This window comes from Chelonia mydas, chromosome 6, assembly GCF_015237465.2.
Source record: "Chelonia mydas isolate rCheMyd1 chromosome 6, rCheMyd1.pri.v2, whole genome shotgun sequence".
Taxonomy (NCBI): Eukaryota; Metazoa; Chordata; order Testudines; family Cheloniidae; genus Chelonia; species Chelonia mydas.
The window spans coordinates 79,511,214-79,538,669 of record NC_051246.2 but is presented as its reverse complement, the minus strand read 5'-3'; the positions used below and the strand labels follow the sequence as shown (position 1 = coordinate 79,538,669).

Below are 27,456 nucleotides of genomic sequence, written 5' to 3'. Positions count from 1 at the left end.
CACGACTTTAACTAATTTGACAATTAATTTAACAACACAATCTCAAAAACTAATACTTTAAATTGTCAATGAATTATAGAATCTAAAAAATATTCTGGAGTCTATTAATAAAAAGGTTAGGAAAACAATAAAAAAGGTTTGAAAACAGTCAGAAAGAAAAGGGTTTCATACTCTTTCTTCCTACATGTTTCACCCCTTCGATATGCAGAATTATACAGGTAAAAAAACTGTAAATATTGTTCAAAACTGACAGTCAGAATATATAAAATTTATATTAATTTATATTTCATGAGCTATATAATAATAGCATGAAGAGACTCCAGGGGCGTTTTAGTGGTCCATTAGTATACTGCATCCCTTGAGAGGTTGAAGCAACTCCACTGGAGGTCTTATTCCTCACAATGCACCCACTTAACCATGCCTCTTGTTGTGCCTTAATGCTGTATTAAAGATGTTTTTTTCTGATTTTGATCCTTCGTTACAGCAGAAAGGAAACGGATTTAAAAATTCTCATATCTGGGGTCTACAGTACACTGTCAGAGTGGTAGCTAACAGGAAGAGTAGCCTCATCAGTAGTCACTTTAACTGGAAACTTTATTTTCAGATACATTGTACAGTGCGTCTTCTCTCCATATAAACTTTTTGAACAGAAGTGTTAAAGCAACACGGGTGAAGTTTCCTTTTAAATTCTTTACTGTTAATTTAGTGCTGGCTATAAATATAATGCCTACTACGTTTTCACAAGAATTTATTTCTTACCAATGATGATAATGACAACGGTCATTAGGGTCTTACAGATATTTAAAAGGAACCAAGGACGAATGAATAAATAAAAACCATGATGACTCATTCTATACCCATGCCATTAGTATAACATAAAATACCAAACAGTCAAATTTCCCTCCATCCCATCTATTTATACATTTTGCTCAATTCTAGACTTAAATAAGGCAAATGTACTTTATTCCAAAGTCATTATTATATGCCCTGTGAAACATCAGGGAGGAAGCAGCCGAAAGGATAATGTAAATCACATGCTAGGAACATGTTTTAATCAGGCTTCTTCTTAGCTCTCAAACAAGGCATAGCAGAACAACAACATTCTGTCAGGCTATATGTTCATTTCTTGCTTCTTGGATTAAGCATGCTTATTCTATGCCACATTTTTTATCGCTTTCTATTCTTGCATTTTAAATCTATTAAACAATGTCAAGTTGAATTTCCTTCAAAAACTGCTGCAGGTTAAGTAAAAAACAAAAAAAAGTAGGATCTTTGAGGGCTAGCTTTTATGTCAGCTAATTAATATGGATCATTTGTGGTTTTACAAATATCTTTTTGTGTGTGTGTGTGCATGTGCACAAGAGATGAATATAGACTAAGGGCCTGATCCTACAGTAGAACCTCAGAGTTACAGACACCTTGGGAATGAAGGTTGTCAGTAACTCTCAACAAAGCACAGTTCGGACTCCAGATCCAGCAGTTGACGCTCCAGGTCAGGTCTAAGCAGGAGCAGAACTTCCTACTCACTGCCAGCACGAGTTTGCAAGCTTATCCCCCCCTGCCCTCCCTTCTTAGCTGTGTGTGTGTGTGTTCCTGGGGTGGGGGGAACATCCTGTCTGCTCCAGGCCAGGGGTGTGTGGGGTAAAAGCAGCCCATCTCCCTCCCGATGGAGGCAGGGGTGGGCGGCGAGGGAGAGGTGAAAGCAGCGCAGACTCCTGCTCTGCTGGCTCTCTGTCTTGGTCTGGCAGCCGTAGCATCTTGCTGTAAGTGGCTGCCTCATGCACGGGGGTGGGGATGGGGACAGGCAGCCCAGATGTGCCTACCTTTAAGTATAGGCACAGTACAGTATTTGCTTTTTTTTGTCTCTGCTGCTGTCTGGTTACTTCCAGTTTCACATGGTGTCCGAGTGACCAGTCAGTCTGTAACTCTGGTGTTCATATCTTTGAGGTTCTATTGTACTTCTGTTGAAGTCATCGGCTAAGCTCTTGTTGATTTCAATAAGAGCAGGATTAGGTCTTTAAACATTTTGTAGGCCTGTCAAATGAAAGAGGTTTCTGTGCAGTTGCATGTCCTTATTGTTTTCTCTAACTGAATATAGCACAGACCCTAGACATCATGACACAGGAGATAAATTATAATTATAATATTGTTATTGGTTTGAGCTCTCTTTACTTTGCAAGGGGATCGAAATTCTAGAGAGTTCTAATTCTGCAACAAACATTAAAGATTCAAACAATATACTAAATTTGTTTGCTCAACTGTCATTCATCCCTTCAGACGGGTCTATTTTAAAGCCACTGATTGACAAAACACTTAGTCCACATTTAAAGACACCCATACACTCACCACTATTCTCTACCTTTGAGGAACTGACATTTTTTCATTGTTTTTATATTTTAATCTTGTTTCTGCTCTAAATAATTTTTGCCTTCTAGCATCTGGAAATTACCAGCTATGCTGTACATGATCAGCAACACAAACGCTCGGTACGTAAACTGTTCAAAGACTTTGAGGCAGAAGATTCATTCTTCCAGAGTCTGACTCATTTTTGTTTTTGTCATCTCTTTGGGCTGCCAGATTTCTTGCCAGGCTAATTTTTTTTTGCTAAGTGGTAATATGGCTGGTGATCAGAAAAGGAACATTCATATCCTAATCATGCCTACTCTTCACAGGTGCTTTTCCAGCTAAACTTTAGATATAGGTAAACAAATATTCCCCTTCCTCCCAACAATAGTCTTACCTGCTTGTAGTGTTTCAGCGTCAAAACTATCCTTTCTGTAGAAAGTTCTGAAACACAAGGGAATTGCAGTGCAATCTTCTGAAAGTTTCTCGACAGCTTGTCTAAACACAGCAACCATATCATGAAGAGTCCTATCTAAATCGACTGACGAAACAGATGGTGAAATCAAGTTTAGGCATATTGAGATAGATGCACTAGATGCAGAACTGGACTCCACAGCTTCACATACAATTTGGCAGCCCTCTGACAACGTCTTCATCACAGAAGTTTTCCTTTCTGGTGGATCATCCACTACTGCAATGACATGCCACTCAATGAGTGCATCTCTGGGTAGGTGGGGAACCACGACCACAGTTAGCATTCCACAGACTGCAGCTAGATCACTGTACATCTCTGGATCTTCTGCCTAAAAATTAAACAAAATATCCTGGACATTAGCAAGGAATGGAAATACCCGAGAAATAGAGAACCTGCACCATGAGAATTTAATTTATAAAACTGGCAAAGCTACAAAGAAATAGTAAACATGTTAAATGTTAAAGTGAAAGGAATGACTCATATTTCGTTATTAAAAAAATATATTAAAAAATACAGCATGTATACTATGGTATATTCACATTGTGTTTATATGAATACTTCAGTGTTGTTATCAAGGATGCTTTGGTTTGTTCTGCAATCTTTTCTTACTGAGAAAGTCATTTTAAGCAATTATGAGTTTAACAGCTAATACCTGCTCATCTTCCCAACCTTAGCCTCCTATTAAGTCTTTGTCATTCAAAGGAGTAGTAGTGACGTTAACAAACTTTATGCTCATTCTTATACAATAGACAGGAATCAAAGAACAGCAAACAGATCATGTAATGTGACATTTGTCCATTCCAATATTCTTTGAATGTAAGAAATGTTAATGGTGCTGCTGAGGCCATGGAAATAGATGAGCACAATACTTATGTTCCATGAAACAAATTCAGTTACCAGTGACATAGGCTGCTCTGAGAAGCAGCATGTCTTGAACATAGCTTTCTAAAGGGTGAGAGCCTCTCCCTAGTGACGAAGTTCAGCCTGCACTGGCCCTGCAGGTCTGAGGTTATTCTTACACCAAAGCCCATTACTTGGCAAGCCAACTGCTGTGCCTGTGAGCTGCATTTAATAATGGCAAACAAGAAGTGGGATAATATTTAGTTTCTTACTTTCCCTACAAGCCCCGCAAAAATTACAAGCTAAATTTTACTATACCATGGTAACAACTGTGGGAAGGGCACAGAGGGCTGCAGATCACTGCATGTTCACTAAAGTTTCCTCTGGGAATGAGGGGAGGAATTTGAGAAGCTGCACCCTTTTAAATCTAACAGTTAAGGGTTTTACAGAGAATTCTGTTCTGAATTCTTAGTAATCCAGAGATTGCCCCGCTTGTATTGCCCTGCACTTCTATCTGTTTTCTTCTCACAGCACCGCTCCCTCAGGATAGCAACATAAGGCTCTAAGATATTAAAACCCAAACAGAAACTCAGAATAGCATACTTTAGCCTCCAACAATCTTAAAGTTAAGCATGGGATTAAGTGCTTAAAGTTAAATATATTGTCACAGTTACAGAGTGGAATATGCCTCAGACCCCTTTTAGTCCCTCTGAAGTACACCTCTGAAGTGACAAACCTGGCTTCCTGCACCTCACTCTGAACCATGCAGCCCAATCACTCAACAGCAGTTCCCTTGTTTCCCAACTGCATTAACATGAGAAGCCCAGCTGCTTTTGACACCTGTAAACCCTTCCATTCCAGGGACCTGTGACGAGGGAGTTGATTAAAGTGACTCAAAAGTAGCATCTTCGAAACAAAGCATTATTTATTCATTCCCCAAAGGTACAAAGTATGTAGAGCTAAGGAGAAAAACAACAAACGATCTACTATATACATGGCTCTTACACCTAAATCTTTCTGTGCCAGCTTTTGTAAATGCTCCTCAGCCCTGCTAACCCCTATCTCTGGCTGGGAGAAACAGATGTACTGCTTACAACATGCTCTCTCTGGTTATTCCCTTCCTAGCCTGTCAGCTTTCATGACATTCCCTGGGCAATCTCTGGCCACTCACTCAACTTTGCTCCCTTTTCTAGGTCCGGGGTCCTGAAATAGTTTCGTGTTCCCTAAGATTTCTCTCTTTTCACCCTTGGCAAAACATCTATGTCACCAGGGTGGGGCCAAGGGGCCACCTCTTCAGGGCTATGCACCTAGCTGCTGTGTTGGAGAATTTGTTGAGATGCTCCTTATCTAGCCCATTGTTCTAGTTTTCTTGCTTGGTTTCTTTAACAACCCCTTTTGACCTAACTCCACAGCAAGCAGCCTGTTATAAACAAGCACACAAAGACATACAACAGATTTATAAAAAATAATACAGATATTTCCCAGTTCTCCACACATGTGCCTAACTGCTCTCCTGAATTGGGGCCCAAATGAGTAGTACCATTTTATGTATGCATGTGTTCCTAACACATTTCACTCATGAAACCTGTTAAATGAAAACGAATCTGTTTATGAAAGTAAATCTTATTTTATTATATATATCTTCCTGAAGGAATACTATGTTGAAGGAATAATAAATTACTTTTACCTGTCTTCTGAGCATATGAATTTTTATTTAAACAAGTTTCAGATTTTCTTTCTGGTCAACAGTATTTTTTCATTTCTTTTAAGAAATCAGACATTAAGTACTCTTGATATTAGTGGCTTACACTTTCTTCTCCTTTGTGTTTATGATAACTTTTTTATATACCAATTTGCTTATACTGCAGTCTATACCGGTAATTCTGTACATTGCCTGACCTATGAATGGAAAAATAATAACAAGTTAAAACAGTCATTTTACCTGAAGTCGATAAGGCCATAACACTCACCCTGCCTTCAATTCACATGCTCAATTTTCATCCACTCACTCTCGACTTCGAGAGGAAGGAATAATGACAGGTTAGAGGCACTTTATTTCAAAATTCACTCACAAAGATATTGACAACCATTTTTCCACAGAAAAGTCTCTGCTGCTTGACCCTCGTGAGCTGTTTACATGAAAAATGCACTTACTTCTAGATTAACGATAGTGGAGTCTAATTCCATACCAAACATATAGCAATTGCTTTAGCATCTCTGTTTTTGATATGAGACCAAAAATAGGGATAATTTGTCTCAAATTGCAGTCACTTCAGTCATAATAAAATCTCACTGAGTACTGTTTGCTTTCAGTACTTTCATTAGGTAAGCTGGGGCTGTTATTAAGGTACCAACACATAAATGTTATATTAGCACTTAACAGTAGCACAGTATTCTCCTCCAGGAGATGAATTCTAACCTTGTCAATATAATTCTGCTCTGAGTGCTGTAAAACAGTTTGAAAAGATGAAATACTGGCGCTTTGCACTGGAAAAAAAAAAGTCATGCTCATTCAGGCTTAAAGGCCACTTTGTTGGCCCAAGGTGCTGAGGTACTGTTTAGAAAATAAGTCTAAAGAAGCTCTCTCAGGTCAAGTCAAGCATTGAGACAAACTTTTCTACTTTCTTGTACTTGTCTTAGGTTGTTAAATCAATTACTTAGTATTTCTGCTTGCCTTCAGCTGCCATTTAGAATATGAAAGGAAATATAGGAAAGGCCAAGATAAAGTACATTTTCAAACGCAACAAATGATAATCATTCTGAGTGAAAGACATGCACTGTGCACCCAGTCTCATAAATAGGGCCCTACCAAATTCACAATCCATTCTGATCAATTTCATGGCCATAGGATTTGATATTTAGTCAATTTCGCATTTTCAGATGTTTACATCTGAAATTTCATAGTATTGTAACTGTGAAGGTCCTAACCTAAAAAGTGGTTTGGGATGGGGTGGGGTTACAAAGCTGTTATAGGAGGGTTACAGGATTGCCACAGTCTCTTCTGTGCTGCCTTCAGAGCTGGGGAGCTGCAGGGAGTTCCCAGAGGTAGAGGGGGGTCTGATTTTCCCCATGCTGTTGGGAGCATCCCAGCTGGGGGCTCCTAGCTGCTAGTCCCATTCAGGCTAGGGACAGGACTTGTCCTAACCCTGCACAGCTGCTCTTGGCAGGAGATCAGACCCATCTCCGGGTACCTCCTCCGGCTACAGGAAGCTCTGCGGCTGGGGCACTCCCAGCAGCTCGGGGAAGATTGGACCCACCTTCACCTCGGGAAGCCTTCTCTGGCTGCAGGAAGCTCTGGAGCTGCTGCCCAGCCAGAGATTCATGCAGTAGTGGGAGATACCCAGAGGTGGGTCTGATCTCCCCCTGAGAGCAGCTGTGCAGGGAAGAGTAAGTCCCATCTCTCCCCAGCCCAGGGACTAGCACCTGGGTATTCAGGGTATTCAGTTATTTAAGGCTCACTTTTTCAAACAAATAAAACATCTCTGTTCTTCAAAAATGACAGTGCTTTTTTGAAACTAAGTTGGGAGAGGTCACTGTTTAAAGAGCTAATAACAGACAATGGAATATAAGAAAGATCTTTAATGCCCTGCCCCTCGCACTTCCCTTCAGGATTTATTTCATCGTCTGTGACAAATTTTTCATCTTTGTGAATTTGGTTGGGCCCTACTCATAAACTTGCATTTTGCAGCACCCCAACCTTTAACTTAACAAAGCACAAGCGATGGAGCTGCTGGGAACTAAAGATCTTTCTTATATTCCATTGTCTGTTATTGGCTCTTTAAACAGTGACCTCTCCCAACTTATTTCAAAAAGGCACTGTCATTTTTGAAGAACAGAAATGTTCTATTTGTTTGAAAAAGTGAGCCAAAGTTGTTACTTCTAAGCTGCCTTAAATAACTGAATACCCTTTCTTTAGCATCTGCAGCATACAAGGTATTTCTTATAGCATCAGGAAGTGCCAAGGAATACTGTATATAAGGAGCCAGGATTATTTAAGGTAAAATTGGCAATTTTTAAAAGTTACTTACAATCTAGTTATATTAATCTTTAAAATGTGAGTGGGTTATACTGGATTGGGAAACAACAAGTAGGTAATTGTATGGGGGCCCTGATTCACCAAGATACTTAAGCAAATCAAATAAATGGGAATATTCACTGTGCTTAAATTTATTCACGTTTACGGAGCTTGCTGAACTGGGGTCTGAGTCTGTAAAGATGGTCAGGGTAAGAGGTTATTGAACTGACCTTTGTATCAAAACAATTAATATAAAAAAAATCTCTCACCGCTTCTTGCCAAATGAAGGAAAGTTCACAACTGCAGTTTCTCCCAGATTTTTAAACATATAATTAACCTGTACCTGGCTACCTTTCCACATTAACAATAAAACGGTGGTTTAAAACAGAACTGCTATATGCTCATACACAAATGCTTTCCTGAGTTTTCTTTCTGTCAAAGGACTTATATGCCTCAAGTTTGTATGCCTCATTTGATCAGGACATGCAAGCATATGAACTACAGAAACACAAGATGGATTTAAGAGGCAGGCTGCAAATTTATTAATATAACACTGGGATGAGGGAGGGTACCAGGCATTTAACAGGTTCCAGTGGCTCTAACCAATAGCTCCATGTATACCCGCCAAGGCGTGGCAGAGGTTGCCAATGGAAGACCTCCGTCTGTGAAGACTTCTCCTATAGGCATAAGGGCTACCAGTGAAATTCCAGGTCTCATTTACCTCTGTACGTGGCCTTTTTAGCCTTTATATGCACTTGACACCTGTCACTAACTGTGACAAGCTAATCAGTTTTACTTTTCCTAATATTAAACTTACGAGTCCTATTGCTTTCCACCCAGCTGTGCCTCCATGATGCTGCGAAGAAGATGAAAAAAAACACTGGACCTTGGAAAATTTGGTTCAATGGGGAAAATTCCTTACTGATCCTATAACAGGTCATTGGGTAGATCTAAAAACATAGCTCCCATGCTACAACTAAAGGGAGGGAGAGTGGTTAAGCTACATGGGAAAAGATGCATTTGAAAAGCTTGGGAGAGTTTAAATGTGTATGTGTGGGGGGACGGCACGGGGTACATGCAAGAGCAACTTGGCTAGCTCTGTCACCCATCCCCAGCCAGTGGGAAGGTGGCAGATCTGAGGTAGGTTGGGCAGTTGCCTCTCTTGCCCCATGTGTGCTCTTGCATCTCCCACCCCTTCTGCCTTCTGGGCATCATGTTACATCCCCCACAGTCTGTTCAAGATCCTTTCCTTTTGACTGCTGACGGGGCTCTGAGGGAGATGGTTAGTTTGATTTCATTCTGTTTTCATTCTTCATGTACAAGAGTTACATGAATCCCATCACTTATTCCAGTGAATGCCTAATTGGGTGTTGTATTACTACAAAACAGAGTGGCAGTCATTGCAGTGAACATACCTAAATCAAAACCACTGCACTATAAGTGATGTAAATTAACTTAAGAAGAATGTGACACTCAAAAATGTTTAAATTAAAATAAGTCTTGCTAATTGTTAAAGTTTTTTTAATTAAAAAACTGAAAAAGCCCACCACTTCCAAATGAAAGAGGGAGTTAAAAAATATTCAGATCTGACAAGCATGTTTTCAATCCAATATAGTATTTTACCTAATGAAAAAATGTATTTGAAAAAAGGTACATATTTTACATATTTACATTGATTACATATATTTGCTTGTTTGGGTTTCTTCCTTTAAGTACATTACAAAGATTTCCTTTTGTTGTATGTGTGGAGGTTAAGGTTTAGTGATTTCATGAGTGAATATGGGATCTGACTACATTTGAGAGAGAGAAATATATGGGTAACTGCTAGTTCTACAAAGAACTGACTTAGAGAACAAAAACTGTTGTTTCTTTTAGAAGTTTAGTTTATGCAAACCTTCTCTGGTATGTATTATTACACCATTACAGTGGCAAGATTAATGTGCCTTTAAATAATACATTTAAAATTTCCTTTACACTGTCTGCATAAAACAGATTGTACCAGACTCTAGAGATCCAGTTTAAGCTTTGCTACAGTCTCCTAGAACAATAGGTTTATGACTTTTATAAGTGGTGATTCCACTAGGAAAACTGCAGAGAAATAAAATGTCAATTCCTGAGGAAAGAAAGACAGAAGTAAACCTCCTTTTCAGCATTCTAGTTTGTCAAACACGTATGAGCCAAATATATCTCTGGTGTAACTCTGCTGATTTCAGTGGGTAAATCTGGCAGGTCCAGTCTTTCATAGTGATAAAATTAAGTGTGAAGCATCTTTTCTTTTCAAAGCTTACTGTTGTGAACTACAAGAAATAATACAGCCTGGTATTTTGAATTCCTTTCTGAAATTACACAGGTTATTTGTTGTGTACTTAAAAAAAAAGTATTAACACAATTTAAAGGCAGTATCCAAGACTGGTAGATGAAAATGGATTTTTAAAAGCTTTAGTATTTATTATGGAAGCAAAAAGGATTTTGCTATTTAAAAATCATGTTTCTGTCTGAAATTTTGCACCCTAATTCTGCAATGTGTTGCACAGAGAGGTGTGTACTTAGACTTCAGTGAGGCTCTGTGTGGGTTCAGCAGCTCTCTTGTGGAGGATCAACTGGAGGATGGGGGCCATATTTATTTACTGTTATTAAAAGTAACACTCAGTGTTAATGTAATTGATAGAGACTATACAAAAAGGACCTCTATTTTTTCTGTTTGTTTACTCTGTGCATTTGATAGCATATTCTGAATGGCTTGTTTCACTACCTGTACAATTTATAGACAGTTTCCCCTGATGTTTGTGTGGGTCGTTTGCATGCATTTTTAAAAACAGGGGAAGTGATCATAGAAGTGCAAAAACTGGCTTGGAAACTTAGGGCAAGATTTTTAAAGGAATTTAGGTGCCTGTCTCGCATTGGTTTCAGTACTTCCAGATGAGGCTCTTTGCATAATCATGGTGTAAAACTCTATGGTTGTGCCTTGAAGTTAGCTATCAGATGAAAGATGGTCAATTTAACTTTTGGCGATAAGACACTTTTGAGTGTACACGAGTGCAACTCCAATTATGTACAAAAGGAATGTAAGGGAACTGGGTTATATGGGAGTCAGGGATACAACTGGTTAGAGTCAGGGCTTGTCATGAGGACAGACCACCTAAACTTCTTCTGTAGTCAATCAAGCATGTCAAAAGCAACTCACAAGAGAACTAACTAAAGATACCCCCTTAGGCCTCATCCTGCAGAGACTTACATATGTGCTCAACTACATGCACTGTGAGGAGTTCCAAAGTCAATGGGACTATTCATAGTGTATAAAGTTAAGCACCTGTGTAAGTCTTCACAGGACTGGGACCATAGTGACTGAAGTCCTGCAGATAATTCTGATCTGAATAATGAGTATTATACACACTTTTTCTCAGAGGATTTTTTAAGAAGTTAAGCAAATGTAGATGCTCATGACGACTGAAAGCGCTCAGACATTGAACTGTTATATCCAAGTATGGTACAGGTTTTTACATACAACTGAGCTAATGCATCACAGTCAGCTATTCTAGCTGTTAAGATTTCCATGAGCAGAGATTGTATTAACTTATTGATACAATAAGTATTACTTGTGTTCAATTATTTGATGATTCTGTGATGTGCAGTAGGGCTCATGTTGAAATTTAAGGCATAAATTATACAGAAATCTTTCTGGTGTACTTTTAATATAAGGGACACCAAGATTAGTGTGTAGCATTTGATTTCTAGTTCTGGTTCTCTTCTACATTGTTTTATATCTTTGGATTTTTAAATATAATTTACTTGAGAAATTTAAGAGGCTGGGTGCTAACTATATTTAGGTTGAGTGTCGTGAACAAATATCCACTGAGAACACAATACAGACTAGAATCCCATCTCACTTCTGACATAGCTAGTGTTGAACCCATACCTCTAGAACGAATAAGCAACTGAAAACTCGAAGAACCTTGGAAAGACTGTACGGAAAGATCATAATACCTGTGTTATGCCAGGCTCCTACTTTTAGGGCTGTCAATCAGACAGCTTTCTTGAACACTAAATTCACAGAAATATTTTATTATAGTAAATTACAAAAAGTAAACAAGAAAAAAACCCCAAAAGTTACCACCTGCCTCTTTCCATTTAAAAAAAAAAAATTCCTCCTGGTAGATAATCCCAAAACCACACATAATTTCAGATGGAATTCCCTTTTGCTTAATTTATCAATTAAGGACCATAGTGTTTTTTCTGTCTCATTATCCAGTGACAAAGGCTCAATAACCCTATAGCCTGTGTTTTTTCAACTAGCCATTTAATTTTACTCATTTCAATCTGTTTTCAAAACACATTTTAGAGTCAGAGGACAATATGTATATCAGCCTGAGAGCATGACAAGATTTTTACATTGCTGGACATCAACCTAGGGAAAAAAGTCACAGAATAACAATGGAAAGTATACAAGGAAATTTCTTACACTTTAAGATTAAAATAAATTTAATTGAGAGTACTGATTATACCAGATTTCCTGTACACAATACTTGAGAGTGTTTATTTAAACTAGTGACATTTGAAGAAGTTCACTCTTTAGGGTTCCATAAATTGCACATAGAGCAAAAACATGTAACATTAGGAATAAGCCACTTCTAAGTCAACTGATTCATCAAAAGGTGTAACAAATAGGAGTTTAATAATTTTGATGAATTTATAGCAGTGAGCTAGAGTTCTAAGAGAAGCAAAATCTTAGGTGATTGCTTCTTTTCATTTAGTACCGTGTCTCTATGAATGAATCTGTATTTTAACAACACAAAGGAAGAAATAATAGTTACTGATACTATGCAAATGAATGCATCCTTTGCAAAGCACTGAAAATGTAGAGTGGGCTTTATGTCCTACCCACTGCTTATTCTGTCTTTCCACCAGAGCCTCTGTGCCTGATCTCTAAAAACCCATACTGAGAAGGCAACCATCTTACTCATTATGGCCTTTAATCTCCCTTGCTGATAGTTTTAAATTTTTAAACAGCACTATGTCGCGCTTCCTTTTATGTGTTCTCATAGCTACAGAAATAATTTTGGAAGCAAAATATCTAAACAGTAAGCATAATAAAAATGAAACAGGTTAAAGCTTACTAGCAGCAGGGAGCAGATGTAGCAAAACTCTACCAGTTCCCCTACATTTCCACCCCAGCAGGGACTTTCTATCAAGCTGTGAGTTAGTTCCATAGTATAATGCAGGCTGCTGTTACAGCAATTGCACCTTCCTATACCTCAGTATTGTACTAAGAATTCACTTTGATTTCTGATTTCTTTCTTTGTAATAATAATGTTTAAAGCAGTTCCTGCAGAGCTAAATGTAAAGTCAAGCACTATATGCCAGATGATCAGAAGGGCATGAAAATGTGAAATTGATAAGAAAATAATTATATATTGAAAAGCTATTTTCTTTGCTTTAAAAATATTAACTTTTCTCTTGCCAAACTGAAGGTTCTTGAGCCAAGATAAAACCAGTTAATGATTAAAGTTAAGGTTCCTTGAAATACCTCTCAAACATACATCATTCAATATATCAGTTACAATGTGGAAAAAAGATACCTATTCAAGGAACAAAGTAATAAATTGATAGCAATATAAACTGAAAGCAAATGAAGTCTGCCACATGAAACATGATCACAGACTGTCACTCTTGAGGGTTTTATTCTTCATGTGGAGTGTCAAAAATAAGCACTTTTGGAAAGAGACTAACTGAATGAAGGATGTTAAAGGTGGAAATGTTCTACCTGATGAAAAGCAGTTGAGGAGGTATATTCAAATAGGGACAAGAGAAAATTTAATGGCCAAAATCTCTTCCGTGGCCATTAAAAATGGCTTACTTTAAGAGTCACAGTGGAAATGTCAGGTGTTGCTATAAGTTGTCTTTGCAAGTCTGCTTCGCATCTGAAGTCTTGAACACACTTGAGCTGTGGGGTTTATTTTCAAACACAAAACCTTAATTACGACTCCATACTTCCTCCAGAATACATTATATACCACTCACTTAGCATGTGAACATGTCAACGCTAATGTTGCTGAGGTTGTAATTAAGTTTTTGTGTTATACAGTAAGGAAGGTTAATATGGTGTGTGTTTACTTATTTGTTGGAGGCAGAAAGAAGTTGATTGTAGGGATATGGGGTGAAATCTTGGCTGTACTGAAATCAATGGCAAGACTTCCATAGACTTCAGTGGGGGTCAGTATTTTACCCATGGAGTAGGTCACTGCCATTGGTAACATGCTGTGTAGATGTGCAGTTAAGAAGAGTCTCATAAATTGGCATTTCCTTGCTTTCAAGGATTTGCACTGCAAGTTGTCACAATTTAATCTCCCTTAATCCCACTACTCTGTTTTTGTTTTGTTTATAGCACATAGGGAGCGACATCTAAAGCAGACCATGACTGCTCAGAAAGGTCAGCTATAGGGAGACCGAGCAAATGGACTATACTAGCTTCTTATTCATTTTCAGGTGCAATTCACCGTGTTGGAATTAGTCATTAAAGTCCTACATTGTTTGGACCCTAGCTTCTGAGAGACCAGAAGGCAGTGCTAGACAGTGCCATAGCAGTAGAGACCAGCTGATAACAGTTATTATATTTGGGCACCTGGAAAGGTTGAAGCAGGATATATACAGGGCCCTTGACTCTGGAACTCATTCAGATGTTGATCCAACAGAGTCTGGATTTGTTAATAGACACATACATACTTCTTACCATTTGTTACACTAAGATATTTTTTAAAATACATGAGTTCACACAATATCAAAACAGAGAGAGACATACACACTCACTACATGTGTAGCTATATTGTATATGGACATCTAACTACATACAAAAATGTGCTCAGAAACAGTAAAGGACACATTTTAAAAGCTGATAAACTACAGATCAAGAATTGAGAAATGTTGGCAATTAATATTTTTGTCAGTAAATACTTAATATTTTCTTTCATTTTCTAAACTATGTGGCTTTAGATTTCTTTTTAATTTTATCTATATGTACAAATTCTTTTTGTAGTCACTCACAGACAATTACCCTGGATGTTTCAACAAAAAATTTTACTGGTGCAAGACCTACTCAAAAACACCTCCACAATATTTATCATTAATACATGTCCCAGACGAAACAAAAACCAGGATTCAAGTTTGTTTCCAGCTTTGTTTGAAAAATTACAACTAGAAGATTGACAGGGAGTTACAAGAATGTACCACACTAGCTGAAAGCATTTATTCTGCTTCATGGCGAAGAACAACAACAGAGAGGAAGTTAAAGTAATTATTCACTGCTGAGTTGGCATACATGTTACTGGGTCAACAGTTAGCACTGTCTGATGTGCCGAAGTTTAAAGTGGCATAAAAATAATGTTAGTTCACATTCATGTCACTATGAATACTAGCTTGAAAGTGGAGTAGAGAAAAGGACAAAGATTTTTTTTGTTTTTGACATTTATGAATAATTAGATTGGTGAAGATGTGGAGTTATATTTTGGAGCCCATATGATAAGACTGAAGGGAAAGAAATGGGATGAAATTATATATTATGTCCAGAACAGAGGAACCTGAGATTTTAATAGGGTACTGGAGTACATAGGATACCTTGGATTGTACTATAAATTAGGCTGGGAGAATTTTCCTGTGGAGAAGGTACTTTACTGGGAGCTTTTCCCTTGGTTTCCTAGTTTAGGTTCTGACTCATGACTACAGCCTCAGTCGCAGAGTAATAGGGTTATGTAGCAACTTGCCACTCCAGTAGAAATGAGAGAGCCATGAGGGCTGGACATGAAGGGTGATTTGTTTTGGATGGTGGGTTTTGATTGGGGTTTGATGGGAGAGAGTTCTAGTTTGTATTCTCCTGTTTCATTGTGGGGTTCTTTTAAGGGCAATTTGTCATCCATACACACAGTAGATGGGCTTTGGTTCCTGCCCTAGAGGATACTACTTGTTTGTTCCACTACAGCAGATACAACTCATCAGTGGCTACTGAGTGTTGGCTATAAGGGTGCTACCCATAGATTTGGGATGTGAGGCCCACTGTGGGAGTTGACTAGCTCTTGAGATGTGGGTTCTTGGCTATTTGTTGAGGAGAGTATGAGAGGATTCATAAGGAAGAGACCATTTTCGAGATGTAGACCAGGTATTTAGCACTGATATCAGACTCAGTGGTCTTGTTGAAAGTGTCTTCTTTGGAGCACTCACAACGTTGGCTAAAAGGGATGCTACTATGCAGTTCATGCTACTAAATGCAAGATCACTGGTTAATAAAAATGCACTTTCTGTTTGTGGACTTTGCAACAGTGGTTGTCCTTTTGGACCCTTGGTTATTCCTGGATGCCCAGACAGCAGCATTAATACTGAAAACAGACGTTTCTTACTGAGGGATCTTGGGCTCTGAATTTTATTTTCCCGTTCCTCTGTTATACCCTGTTAAACCATAGTATAGTAGCAGTGATAAAACAGATTCCTAAGGAACCCTATAGGAGAGAGCTTTTTGGTCCCCATATCACCACTAAATGAAACCTACTGTACCAGAAATGAAGGAGTGAGGACTTACAGTTTGATTATTAGTATCTTTTGATTAAGGGTAGCAAAAGCTGCAAACATATCTGATATCAGTCAAGAACATGGACTTTCATCTGTCAGTTGAAGAGTGCTCATTGCACAAACTAATGCTAACTACACACTCTGTTAGGACAAGTCCCTAGACTGAAGGTAACAAAGAACCCTGTTCCATGCAGAGGCCCCTGAGGTTGATTATCCAACTACTTTCTTGATCTTTCCTCTAACAGGGAGGTTTGAGATGATGTATGACTATGTGTAATTAGGTCTCCAATTTCACGAGGTCGTTTTTCAAGCAAAGGTTGCACTTCAGCACTTTTTAAACAGACCAGCATTCTGCCTTCCTTAAGAAAGCACTGATAACAGGGGCCCAGCTAATGAGACAAAGTTCCTAATGGCCTGCACAAGACATGACAGGTATGGAATCTGACTAGAGGTTGTCACAGGGCAAGATATTGTCTCACCCATCCAGGACAGTGGATGCATTCATGACCTCTTGCTTAGTGCAAAAGTGACAGGCTTAAAACACAACTAATCTCCTCTGCAAAGAAGATGGAAAATCACTCAAAGCACACAGATAAAGAGACTGCTCCAGGGAAAAACAGTCAGTCTTGATGAACCAGGCTGTTTACCACTCTGAACAACTGGATGGGCAATTCTTCACTGTGTCTCATTTGGACACAAAATTCTTTGCCTCTATTCTAAATAGATAATAAAGAATGTGGGCCAGATCCTCAACTGGTGTAAATTAACATATTCCATTGACTACAATAGAACAATGCTGATTTACACCAGCTGTGGTCTGGCATGATATATTCCCATGAAGTAAATAAACAGACACACACACGACTATAACTATTTTACATTTACATTTAAATTAAACTATTTTACATTTAAAACAATGTGTTTTAAAGATAATCTTCATCCATGCTTATTAGAACATTAAGTACTCTGTAATGGTTTTTTATTCACATACATTTAATTTTCAATAAAGGTTTTAGTTAAGACCACACAAACTCTTTCAGTGTTCTCTTTGTTAATTATATTCTGTTTTAAATGCATCAATCTATATAGATTTCACAATTTTTACCAACAGAATATTATAATCTCCCTCCTTACAAATATAAAATAAAAAAAAAAATAGTGGTAATCCTTTCACATCCCACTGTGGGCAAGTGTCAAAAAGCCAGAATATTTCCAAGGTTCTCCAGAGTTCCACTATCTGCATCTGACCCGTGTTAAATATTCTTATTACAATTACTTCAAATGAATACAAAAGCTTTGTTTAATCCTAACCCTGGGGAAATGATATACACTAGGCACAAGATGAAAGACCCACAGCTACTGTGCTGTGTGAATGCACGGCATGTTCTTAACATGGGCTGTAAAAAAAGACCTGTTTTAATATCTCAAATGGAACATTCAAAACATCATCTAGCTGCAAAATAAATATCATAAACCTGATGTGAGAGAAGGAGGACACAGAAACACGCCTTTTCATATTATTGAATTTTTGATATTGGTTTATGGCAATATTTTTCAAAATTATTAGTTTTCTTTTGATAATATGACCAATTATATTAATTAAAATGTAGGACATCTTTTCAGCAATGTAAATGTAGCAGAGTTTAATCTACCTGTCATTTTACATCTTTATAATGTTCATTAACTTCTGTATCTTATATTTCAATTATTCTCTTTGTAATTACCAAGTGAAGAAGGGGGTGACTTTAACTAGCATTTCATATACAATGGCCTATAGGTCAAAGTATATGGCATAATTTCAAATAATGTTTTATATGACTGATTATAAATATTAATATAAAATATAAATAAGTACATGCACTAAAATATATATACAAATACATTTTCCTTGGCTATTAGAGCTTTATAGCATCTACTCTGGATAGTGAAAGGGTACACTATCCAGAGTAGATGCTATAAATCTACTAGAATCTAGAATCTCACAGTGGAGCCCATTTTTCTTCAAAAGTTTCCATGCCCTCTTTAAGATAAAAGGTAATTTACTCCATGGATAAAGAAGATCTCAAGCCTCTGTCCAATTCTTTTTAGCAGGAGTAGTCCCTGTTGTCCAGTGTTTGAACATAACCTCTTTCTGTTCTTACTAGGATAAACAGCCATGGCCATTCAAAAATTGTATTCAAATTAATGACTGCCAGTATACTAAAACTCCACGGGCCTGATTTACAAAGAAACTGAAAGATCTTAATGATGAAGATTGGCCTGTAGAGAAGGTACTTTCCTGGGAGCCTTGCCCTTGGTTTCCTATTTTAGGTTCTGACTCATGACTACAGCCTCAGTGCCAGAATAATAGGGTTATGTAGCAATTTTCAAAAGTCCCTAAGCATGTTAGTGCTTAAATCCCACAGAAGCCAATGGGATTAGGCTACTAACCTGCTTAGGTGTTTTTTGAAAATCCCACTAAATAACTACTTGCATCTTTAGGTGCCTAAATACTTTGTAAATCTGGCTCCATGGCCAAAAGATTCACATTTGGACACTTAAAGTTACCATCCTAAATCAATAAATAGGCACTTTAATAAAAGTGGCTTGATTTTCATAAATCCTGGAGCACGCTTCGATTCAATGGGATTTGTTGGTGATCAACACTTCTGAAAATCAGGCCACCTTTATTTAGGAACCCGCACTTGTATTAAGGAGCTTAGTTTGGACAACCAGGTTTGAAAGTTTTGCCCAAAATTTTAAAATGAGCAAGGTACATAGACATAAAAAGAAAAGGAGGACTTGTGGCACCTTAGAGACTAACCAATTTATTTGAGCATGAGCTTTCGTGAGCTACAGCTCACTTCATCGGATGCATACTGTGGAAATCGCAGAAGACATTATATACACAGACACCATGAAACAATACCTCCTCCCACCCCACTCTCCTGCTGGTAATAGCTTATCTAAAGTGATCATCAAGTTGGGCCATTTCCAGCACAAATCCAGGTTTTCTCACCCTCCGCCCCCCCACAAACAAACTCACTCTCTTGCTGGTAATAGCCCATCCAAAGTGACCACTGTCTTCACAATGCGTATGATAATCAAGGTTATCATGATAATAATGATAGTCTCTAAGGTCACACAAGTCCTCCTTTTCTTTTTGCGAATACAGACTAACACGACTGTTACTCTGAAACCTGTACATAGACATGATATCCATCGGATAAAGTATGGCAAATCTCTTTCCTCAGCTTCTACATGATGTGCCATTAAGATAAATATTGTCAGTAACCCAAATGGTATTTCTGGCAGAGTAAAAGTAATTAGTAGCACTTATTGCTGGGTTTGAAGCAATCATGGACTCACATTAAATAAGAGCCATAAAAAGGCATTTGGGGAACTCCTTGTAGGACTCCCACACAGCACAAAGGCAGTAAATCCAAAGTTACTGCCTTTTAATTGTTGCAATATACTCCTTCCTGTGTGCTGAGGATGGAGTATGTTTTTAGTTTACTACTGTCTTTGTTGAGGAGTATTTAGTGGAGTGAGATAAGCAGTCCACGCCTGAAATTTTGTTGTGTCAAATCCAAATATGGCAAAAACATCCAGCATGTGTATACTTTTTGATGCCACTAACTGGATTTTTCTATGCAAAATTCATTGATATTGATGATGATGATGGATATGCTGGAAACAGTCTAAGTAAAAGAATTAACCCAACATGGAACTAATACAATTTAACCGTAGTATCATAATTTATAGAAAGAAAATGAAAATATAAAATGAACTGCTTGAATCAATGGATGTAGACTAACTGGTGTTAGAGTTAGCAATACTTCTTGCTATGATGTTAAATGTTATCTTTCCTTGGGAAAAAAAAGTTCACATTTATTCCACATCTTGTCATTGAATATTTGTTCTGATCTTTCCACTTCTCTGTGATCTCTGTTTCATCCATTTTCCCAAACTCCCCATTAACTATTGCTTCATTAGCACTCAAAATGTACGTAACCATCTGGAAATTCTCACTTATTACTCAAAGTTTAGAATGAAGTTTAAAAACTAAATGTAAATACTGTAAAAGTAAAAAACTGTCCTCAATGTCACCACATATATTAAGTGTTTAAACAAATATTTGCCTTTTTAGGACAAGGAAAAGAAAAAGAGATAAAATTCTGTGCAGATTTGGCAAACCTACCCCCTGAAGTTTTGTATACACCATCACATCTGAATAAGAGATGGAAACCACTTTCACTATCTAGCTACCATTTGTGGGGAACAACATTTCAAAAGTAGTCAAAGGCTTTAGAGTACCCTTACCTCATGGATGAAATCCAACTAGGCTTGGCTTAACAGAGAAATCTTCGATGATCTTAAACACAAAAAGGAAGCTTACAAGAAGTGGAAACTTGGACAGATGACTAGGGAGGAGTATAAAGATATTGCTCGAGCATGCAGGGGTGTAATCAGGAAGGCCAAAGCACAATCGGAGTTGCAGCTAGGAAGGGATGTGAAGGGTAACAAGAAGAATTTCTACAGGTATGTTAGTAACAAGAAGAAGGTTGGGAAAGCGTGGGACCCTTACTGAATGGGGGAGGCAACCTAGTGACAGATGATGTGGATAAAGCTGAAGTACTCATTGCTATTTTTGTCAGCTCCCAGACAGCTGCACTGGGCAGCACAGTATGGGGAGGAGGTGAGCAGCCCCCAGTGGTGAAAGAACAGGTTAAAGACTATTTAGAAAAGCTGGACATGCACAAGTCGATGGGGCTGGAACTAATGCATCCGAGGGTGCTGAGGTAATTGGCTGATGTGATTGCAGAGCCATTGGCCATTATCTTTGAAAACTCATGGAAATCGGGGTAGGTCCTGGACGATTGGAAAAAGGCAACTACAGTGCCCATCTTTAAAAAAGGGAAGAAGAGAATCTGGGGAACTACAGACCTCAGCCTCACCTCAGTCCTTGGAAAAATCATGGAGCAGGTCCTCAAGGAATCCATTTTGAAGCACTTGGAGGAGAGGAAGGTAATCAGGAACAGTCAACATGAATTCACCAAGGGCAAGTCATGCCTGACCAACCTTATTGCCTTCTATGATGACATAACTGGCTCTGTGGATATGGGGAAAGCAGTGGACGTGGATATATCTTGACTTTAGCAAAGCTTTTGATACTGTCTCCCACAGTATTCTTGCCAGCAAGTTAAAGTAGTATGGGTTGGATGAATGGACTATAAGGTGGATAGAAAGCTGGCTAGATCGTCAGGCTCCACGGGTAGTCATCAACAGCTTGATGTCTAGTTGGCAGCCAGCATCAAGCGGAGTGCCCCAGGGGTCGGTCCTAGTGCCGGTTTTGTTCAACATCTTCATTAATGATTTGGATGATGGGATGGATTGCACCCTCAGCAAGTTTGTGGATGACATTAAGATAGGGGGAGAGGTAGGAATAGGATAGGGATCGGGTCCAGAGTGACCTAGACAAATTGGAAGATTGGGCCGAAAGAAATCTGATGAGGTTCAACAAGGATAAGTCCAGAGTCCTGTACTTAGGACGGAAGAATCCCTGCCACATGCTGGGGACTGACTAGCTAAGCGGCAGTTCTGCGCAAAAGGACCTGTGAATTATAGTGGACGAGAAGCTGGATCTGAGTCAACCATATGCCCTTATTGCCAAGAAGGCTAATGGCATATTGGGTTGCATTAGTAGGAGCACTGCCAGCAGATCAAGGGAAGTGATTATTCTCTTCTATTCAGCACTGGTGATGCCACATCTGGAGTATTGTGTCCAGTTTTGGGCCCCCCACTACTGAAAGGATGTGGACAAATTGGAGAGAGTCAGGCAGAGGGCAACGAAAATGATTAGAGAGCTGGGGCACATGACTTACGAGGAGAGGATGAGAGAACTGGGGTTATTTAGTCCGCAGAAGAGAAGAGTGAGGGGGGATTTGATAGCAGCCTTCAACTACCTGAAGGGGGGTTCCAAAAAGGATGGAGCTCGGCTGTTCTCAGTGGTGGCAGATGACAGAACAAGGAGCAATGGTCTCAAGTTGCAGTGTGGGAGGTCTAGGTTGGATATTAGGAAAAACTATTTCACTAGGAGGGTGGTGAAGCACCAGAATGGGTTACCTAGAGAGGTGGTGGAATATCCATCCTTGGAGGTTTTTAGGGCTGGCTTGACAAACCCTGGCTGGGATGATTTAGCTGGGGTTGGTCCTGCTTTGAGCAGGGGTTGGACTAGATGACCTCCTGAGGTCTCTTCCAACCCTAATCTTTAGGGGAAAAAAAAACACATTTAAAGCCTTAATTCTCCCCCAGAGATGATCAGAATCAATATATTCTTATTTTCCCAACTGTACCCACCTACACTGTAGCTGCACCATGTGTTGGAGGCACAAGGAGTTATTGAAAACTACCTTAATGCACACCTAAACTGCACACCTTAATGCATCCTTTGGGGAACAAGATGCCTCAAAGTGAATGGGGACAGACAGAAAGAAGGTGGGGCCATGGCTTTGCTAGACCACCCCGATGAGCTGGCTGGGCACTCAGGGAGAACTATACTGCACCAATTGAAAGGGGGTAACATTGGGTTTACTCCCTTTGTGCTGTGGGGATGCCTGCAAGCAGTTCCTCCGGGAGTTCCCCTTGGTGCCAAAAAGCTCAACACCACACAGTGAGAACTGTGCCTAAAACACACAATTCAACCCTTACTGAGTAAAGTACTTAAACAGATTAAATTAATAAAATTTTGTAGCCAGAATCACTGTAATATCATTATACAATAAATACTTGGAATATTTCCATCTATCAATAATGCCATCTGTCCCATCCAATACAAATGGACTACAATCCATATGGCTTATTTTTTCTATTGATTACTCTGATGAATGAGTTAGCAAAACCACTCACAAAATCATCATATTACATGACACTGTCATTAAAAAGATGCGAAGAAAAGAAAAACACAAGATGATACTTATCTGGAAAACTGTCAGTTCAATCTACAGGAAGTTTTAGAAATGTTATGCTATACACTTAAAAAAAAATAAAATAAAAGGGAGAAGCTCTAAATGTTAACTACTAGGTTAGCCAGAAACTGCCCTACTCCGGAACACGCAAAATTATTATTAGTAATTATTTATATTACAGTAACTTGTAAAGTGTGCTACCTGCCTTACAGACATCCAGGAAGAGGCAGCCCCGCCGCAAAGAATGTACAAGATGCATGAAAAGTGGAGGAACAGAGGAGAAGGGTTATGACATACGAAGTGATTTGGGTGATGATTCCACATGGCTTGTTAGTTCCAATTATTTTTTCGCCTTTGACTATTCATATTCTTACCCTTGCCTATATTCTATTTTAATTGCTTCTGCTCTTATCTTTTGTTTTATCTTGGCTTTAACCCTTGCCTACCTCTCAACTATTTAATTCCACCATAATCACCATGTAATAACAATCCATATGACTTGCTGACTCTGTTTCCGGCTTGGTCCCTGTGCTTCTCCCTTTCCCTATGGGTAGGGGAAAGGGAGAAGGAGAAAGAAAACTCTTTTGCCCCGCAAGCTTCCCTTGTGCCCCACTGCTGGTGTTGTATCTCCCTGGGGACTGGGCTTTTAAAAGGATTGCCTTTCTGAAGAAATAAGAACTGGTGCTGAACTGAAATACCTCTCTGACATCCTCTGTCTAGCTTTTAAAAAAATTCTCAGTGAAACCTTGTTTGTGAAGAATCTCAGATTCTCACAATGTCAAAAGCAGCAAGGGAAGCTTTTCAATTACCACCATGCAACACTCAATACTTCTACAGGCATTTTGTGATTATTAAACATTTGTATGTCTGTAACACATTTCAGCCAGAAGGATCCCAAAGTGCTCAACACTGCACAGGTAAGGAATCACTCACCAACACTAAAATGTTGCCATACTCAGTGTTGAACACAGAGGCTGTTGAGCAGCATCCAGCTATGATACACAAAAGCTTACAGCAGAAAATGGAAATTCCTGTTGCCATCTAAATCACGAGTGAAATTGGCCTAGATACTGGGGTTAGCTTCCCTATTCTTATAAAAAAATACCCTTTTGATCTTTAATAACGACAGATGGTCAGGATCTTAGCTTTCTGGTTCATCTGAAAGACAACACCTCCAGCAATACTGTCATCGGCTAACACCATCCTGGGGCATTGGTTGAGTACTGAATCACAGGGAAGAGTGTGTGATGAGCCACTATGGAATTCATGCAGTTATCTGTGCTTTTCTTGGAAGTCTAATAAATGTACTGCCCAGGCCTAACGCTACTTCAATTATAAAATCTGGTAAGATTACAGACAGAAGCTATATAATTGCAGGAAATTGATGGTACCCTGCATGAATGTTCTTAAATAATCTTTTACCATCACCTCCCTTTCATAATTCAGTATTTCTGATGTTATCTTGCCTTTGGATCAAATGGAACAACAGATCTTTATTTACTGAAATAGACAAAACAAAAAAAATAACAATTCAAAATCTTAGAAAGTAGATGTCTTTCAAAACCCAGTAAATTTTACACAAAGTTCAGAAGCCTGAATTTATGAATTTACTTTGAGATTGACACATTTTTAAAGAACAAGAGAAATGAATTTTCTGAGAACATTTTGCAATATATTTCATAACAGCAGTGAGTTGGTTCTTAACCTGCTTTCCTCATTTGAAGTTAAACTATTGCATAAGTAGAATGAGATGAGTACCTTTTACCAGCTATTAGGGGTTTTCTTCCCCTTTCACATTCTTTCAATCTCATTTTAATTTAATGTCTATTAAATACTTGCCAATTATCAGACATCCCCAATAGCAATTATAAATAGAATTATAATTCCATCTAACAGAAGCCAGGAGAAAAAAGATATAATTTAACGCTAGTATATATGAGTACTGATTTGCTCACTGCCTTTTAAGTTAGAGACTTACAGAGCAAAATTATAGAGAATAAGATCAAAGGAGAAAGCTAAAAGCTCCAAGTGATACTTCTGGATAGGAGGCCAAGGGATGTAGAGTGGATTAAGAGGGCTATGACAAAAAGAACAATCTGTACGTAGTCTCCTTTTGTCATACACCCATTTTCCCCATTTTATCTAGCAACAGCAACTGCAGATGGCTGAAGTCATAAGAAGTGAAATAAAGGAAGTGGGCTTATTTTACAGTGAAAACGTCAACAAATAACTAGTAATGGCAGATGAAGGCATGCACCGACCAGGTAGTCAACTCACAAATTGCAAATGCAGATGCCAAACCTCTTATAGAACGGCCTGTTCTTTCTGGGTGATAAGTCTTTAACCTTATGGGATAAGTATTTAATCTACTGAGCTACTCTGACTTTCTGTTCCTCTTTTAACTTTAACAAACAACAAATGATTATTGTTTGTAAAATAATGAGTGTAAGCTCGGTAAAACTTTAGAATTCACTTTATAGACAGGGAGGCTCTCCCTCTGTTGCAACAAAGAGGGACCAGGAAAACAAGAGGTTAATTAACTTAGAACTCCAACAGGTGAAAAAAAAAACCAGCAGGGAATATCCTTCCACATAGATTCTTTGTCTCCTTGTTCACAGCTGGAAATGTTTTTCAAGGATGGGGGACCGGAAACTATAAAAAAGAGGGGCAAACACATAACCCCGTACTGTAGATGCAGCCTACAAGCGACAAAAGGGGTTTTACCATTGCTATAGGAACACCACTGCCTCGAGCAACAGTAGCTCAACTGACAGGAGCATTCTGCTAGGGGTTAGGTCGGCATACCTATGACATTCAGGGGTGTGGATTTTTCACATCCCTGAGTGCTGTAGCTATGTTGATGTAAACTTTAAGTGTAGACCAGGCCTACGGCTCAAATCCAAGACTTCAACAGTGCCTGTCTGGGGAGTTTTCAGCTCTCACGTAGGCTCTTCAGGCAGAGAAGTCAGACAGCATTGCAGTGAGACATAACTGAGCTCTAGGAGAGATAGAGGGGGATATATGCTTAGGCACATATCAGTGTAGAACTCCTGAGAGGGAGATGAACTTTTCCTAGTAATTCCCTGTAGGATTCACTCTTGCCTGGCCAGTGACATATTTAGCTGTGAGATGGCTATGAGGGATTTTCCATTCCTGATCTTCCTCTCATTCCTTCCCCATTCTCCCCTTCCCATCCCCCATAATCCATATTATTCTCCCATAACTGAATTTCATCTCTGCTTTCTCTCTAACATAGAAGATCTGGAAGGGAAAGAAGTTAGAGAAAAGAAAAATGAGAGGTGAGAACTAAAGCATAATGTGTCATTTCAGCTTTCCAGGTCAAAGAAAAATGGAAAGGAAATCAGTGAATTGGTGCTGATATTCCAGCCTTGACTAACACATCTTTTACTTACTGCTTCTGGTAGGTGAAGCCATGCAATGTTTCTAATTGTTGCTGCTCAGTACAGTGAGAGAAAAGGTATATATGACAAACAGCAACAGACATTAACTGAAAAGGCATCTGAAATGAGGAAAAAACCTAATATCTGGTAAATGAAATTGCTTTAACTGAAAAGTAATTATTCATTTGTATTGCAGTAGTGCCCAGAAGATCCTACAGGTCCCATTATGCTAGCCACTTCACAAATACATAGTAACAGACAGCCCTTGCCTGAAGAATTTACAATTTAAACAGATTACGTATACAGACAAATTATGTATACAGACAAAGAGTGGCAGAGAAAACAAGGGCACAGAGAAGTAATGTGGCTTGCTAAAAGGTAACTTAACCAGAAAACAGAAGAGCCAGGAACAGAAGAAAGGTCTCTTAGCTCTCAGACTAGTTCCATATTCATTATATCATGCTGCCTCTGCATGATAATGGTTCTTTAATATTTTGATAAGTGTTTGCAAAAATTGATGATGCAGGGTTTGCAGGAAAGTAAACATTTGGGAGTTGTGGAAATGGTAAAAGAGTAACAGTTGTGGTGTTACAAGAAGGAAGTTTTTGTTTAATGATAAAACCCAGTTATGTAACTGTATGTGCAACTCTGTGCAGTCACACTGGATGGAAGCTTGGTAATTAAATTATCCAAGGGAGTCAGGTAGAGTGGCTACTACCACCACTATGCTTCTGTCCCCAGAAGCCTTTACAGCTATTCTGAGGGAAAAGGGGCCCTTATCCCACAGAAATGGTCTATAAGGGACTGCTGCAGGCAGCAGGTGGAGAGACAATTTGATCAAAATTATTTGACGTGGATAATGTAATCAAAATCACTAAAGAA

The 27,456-nt window shown here is 38.7% G+C and overlaps 1 protein-coding gene across 5 annotated transcripts in view; it reads right to left on the bottom strand.

Moving 5' to 3' along the window:
* DPH6 (diphthamine biosynthesis 6) overlaps positions 1-27,456 on the bottom strand; it is a 362,214-nt gene that overhangs the window by 58,747 nt on the left and 276,011 nt on the right. For all 5 annotated transcript variants that reach the window (XM_007069356.4, XM_037900521.2, XM_043548583.1 and 2 more), the window contains one exon: positions 2,741-3,146. In XM_007069356.4, coding sequence (XP_007069418.2) covers positions 2,741-3,146 — 406 coding nt within the window. The remainder of the gene's footprint in view (positions 1-2,740; positions 3,147-27,456) is intronic.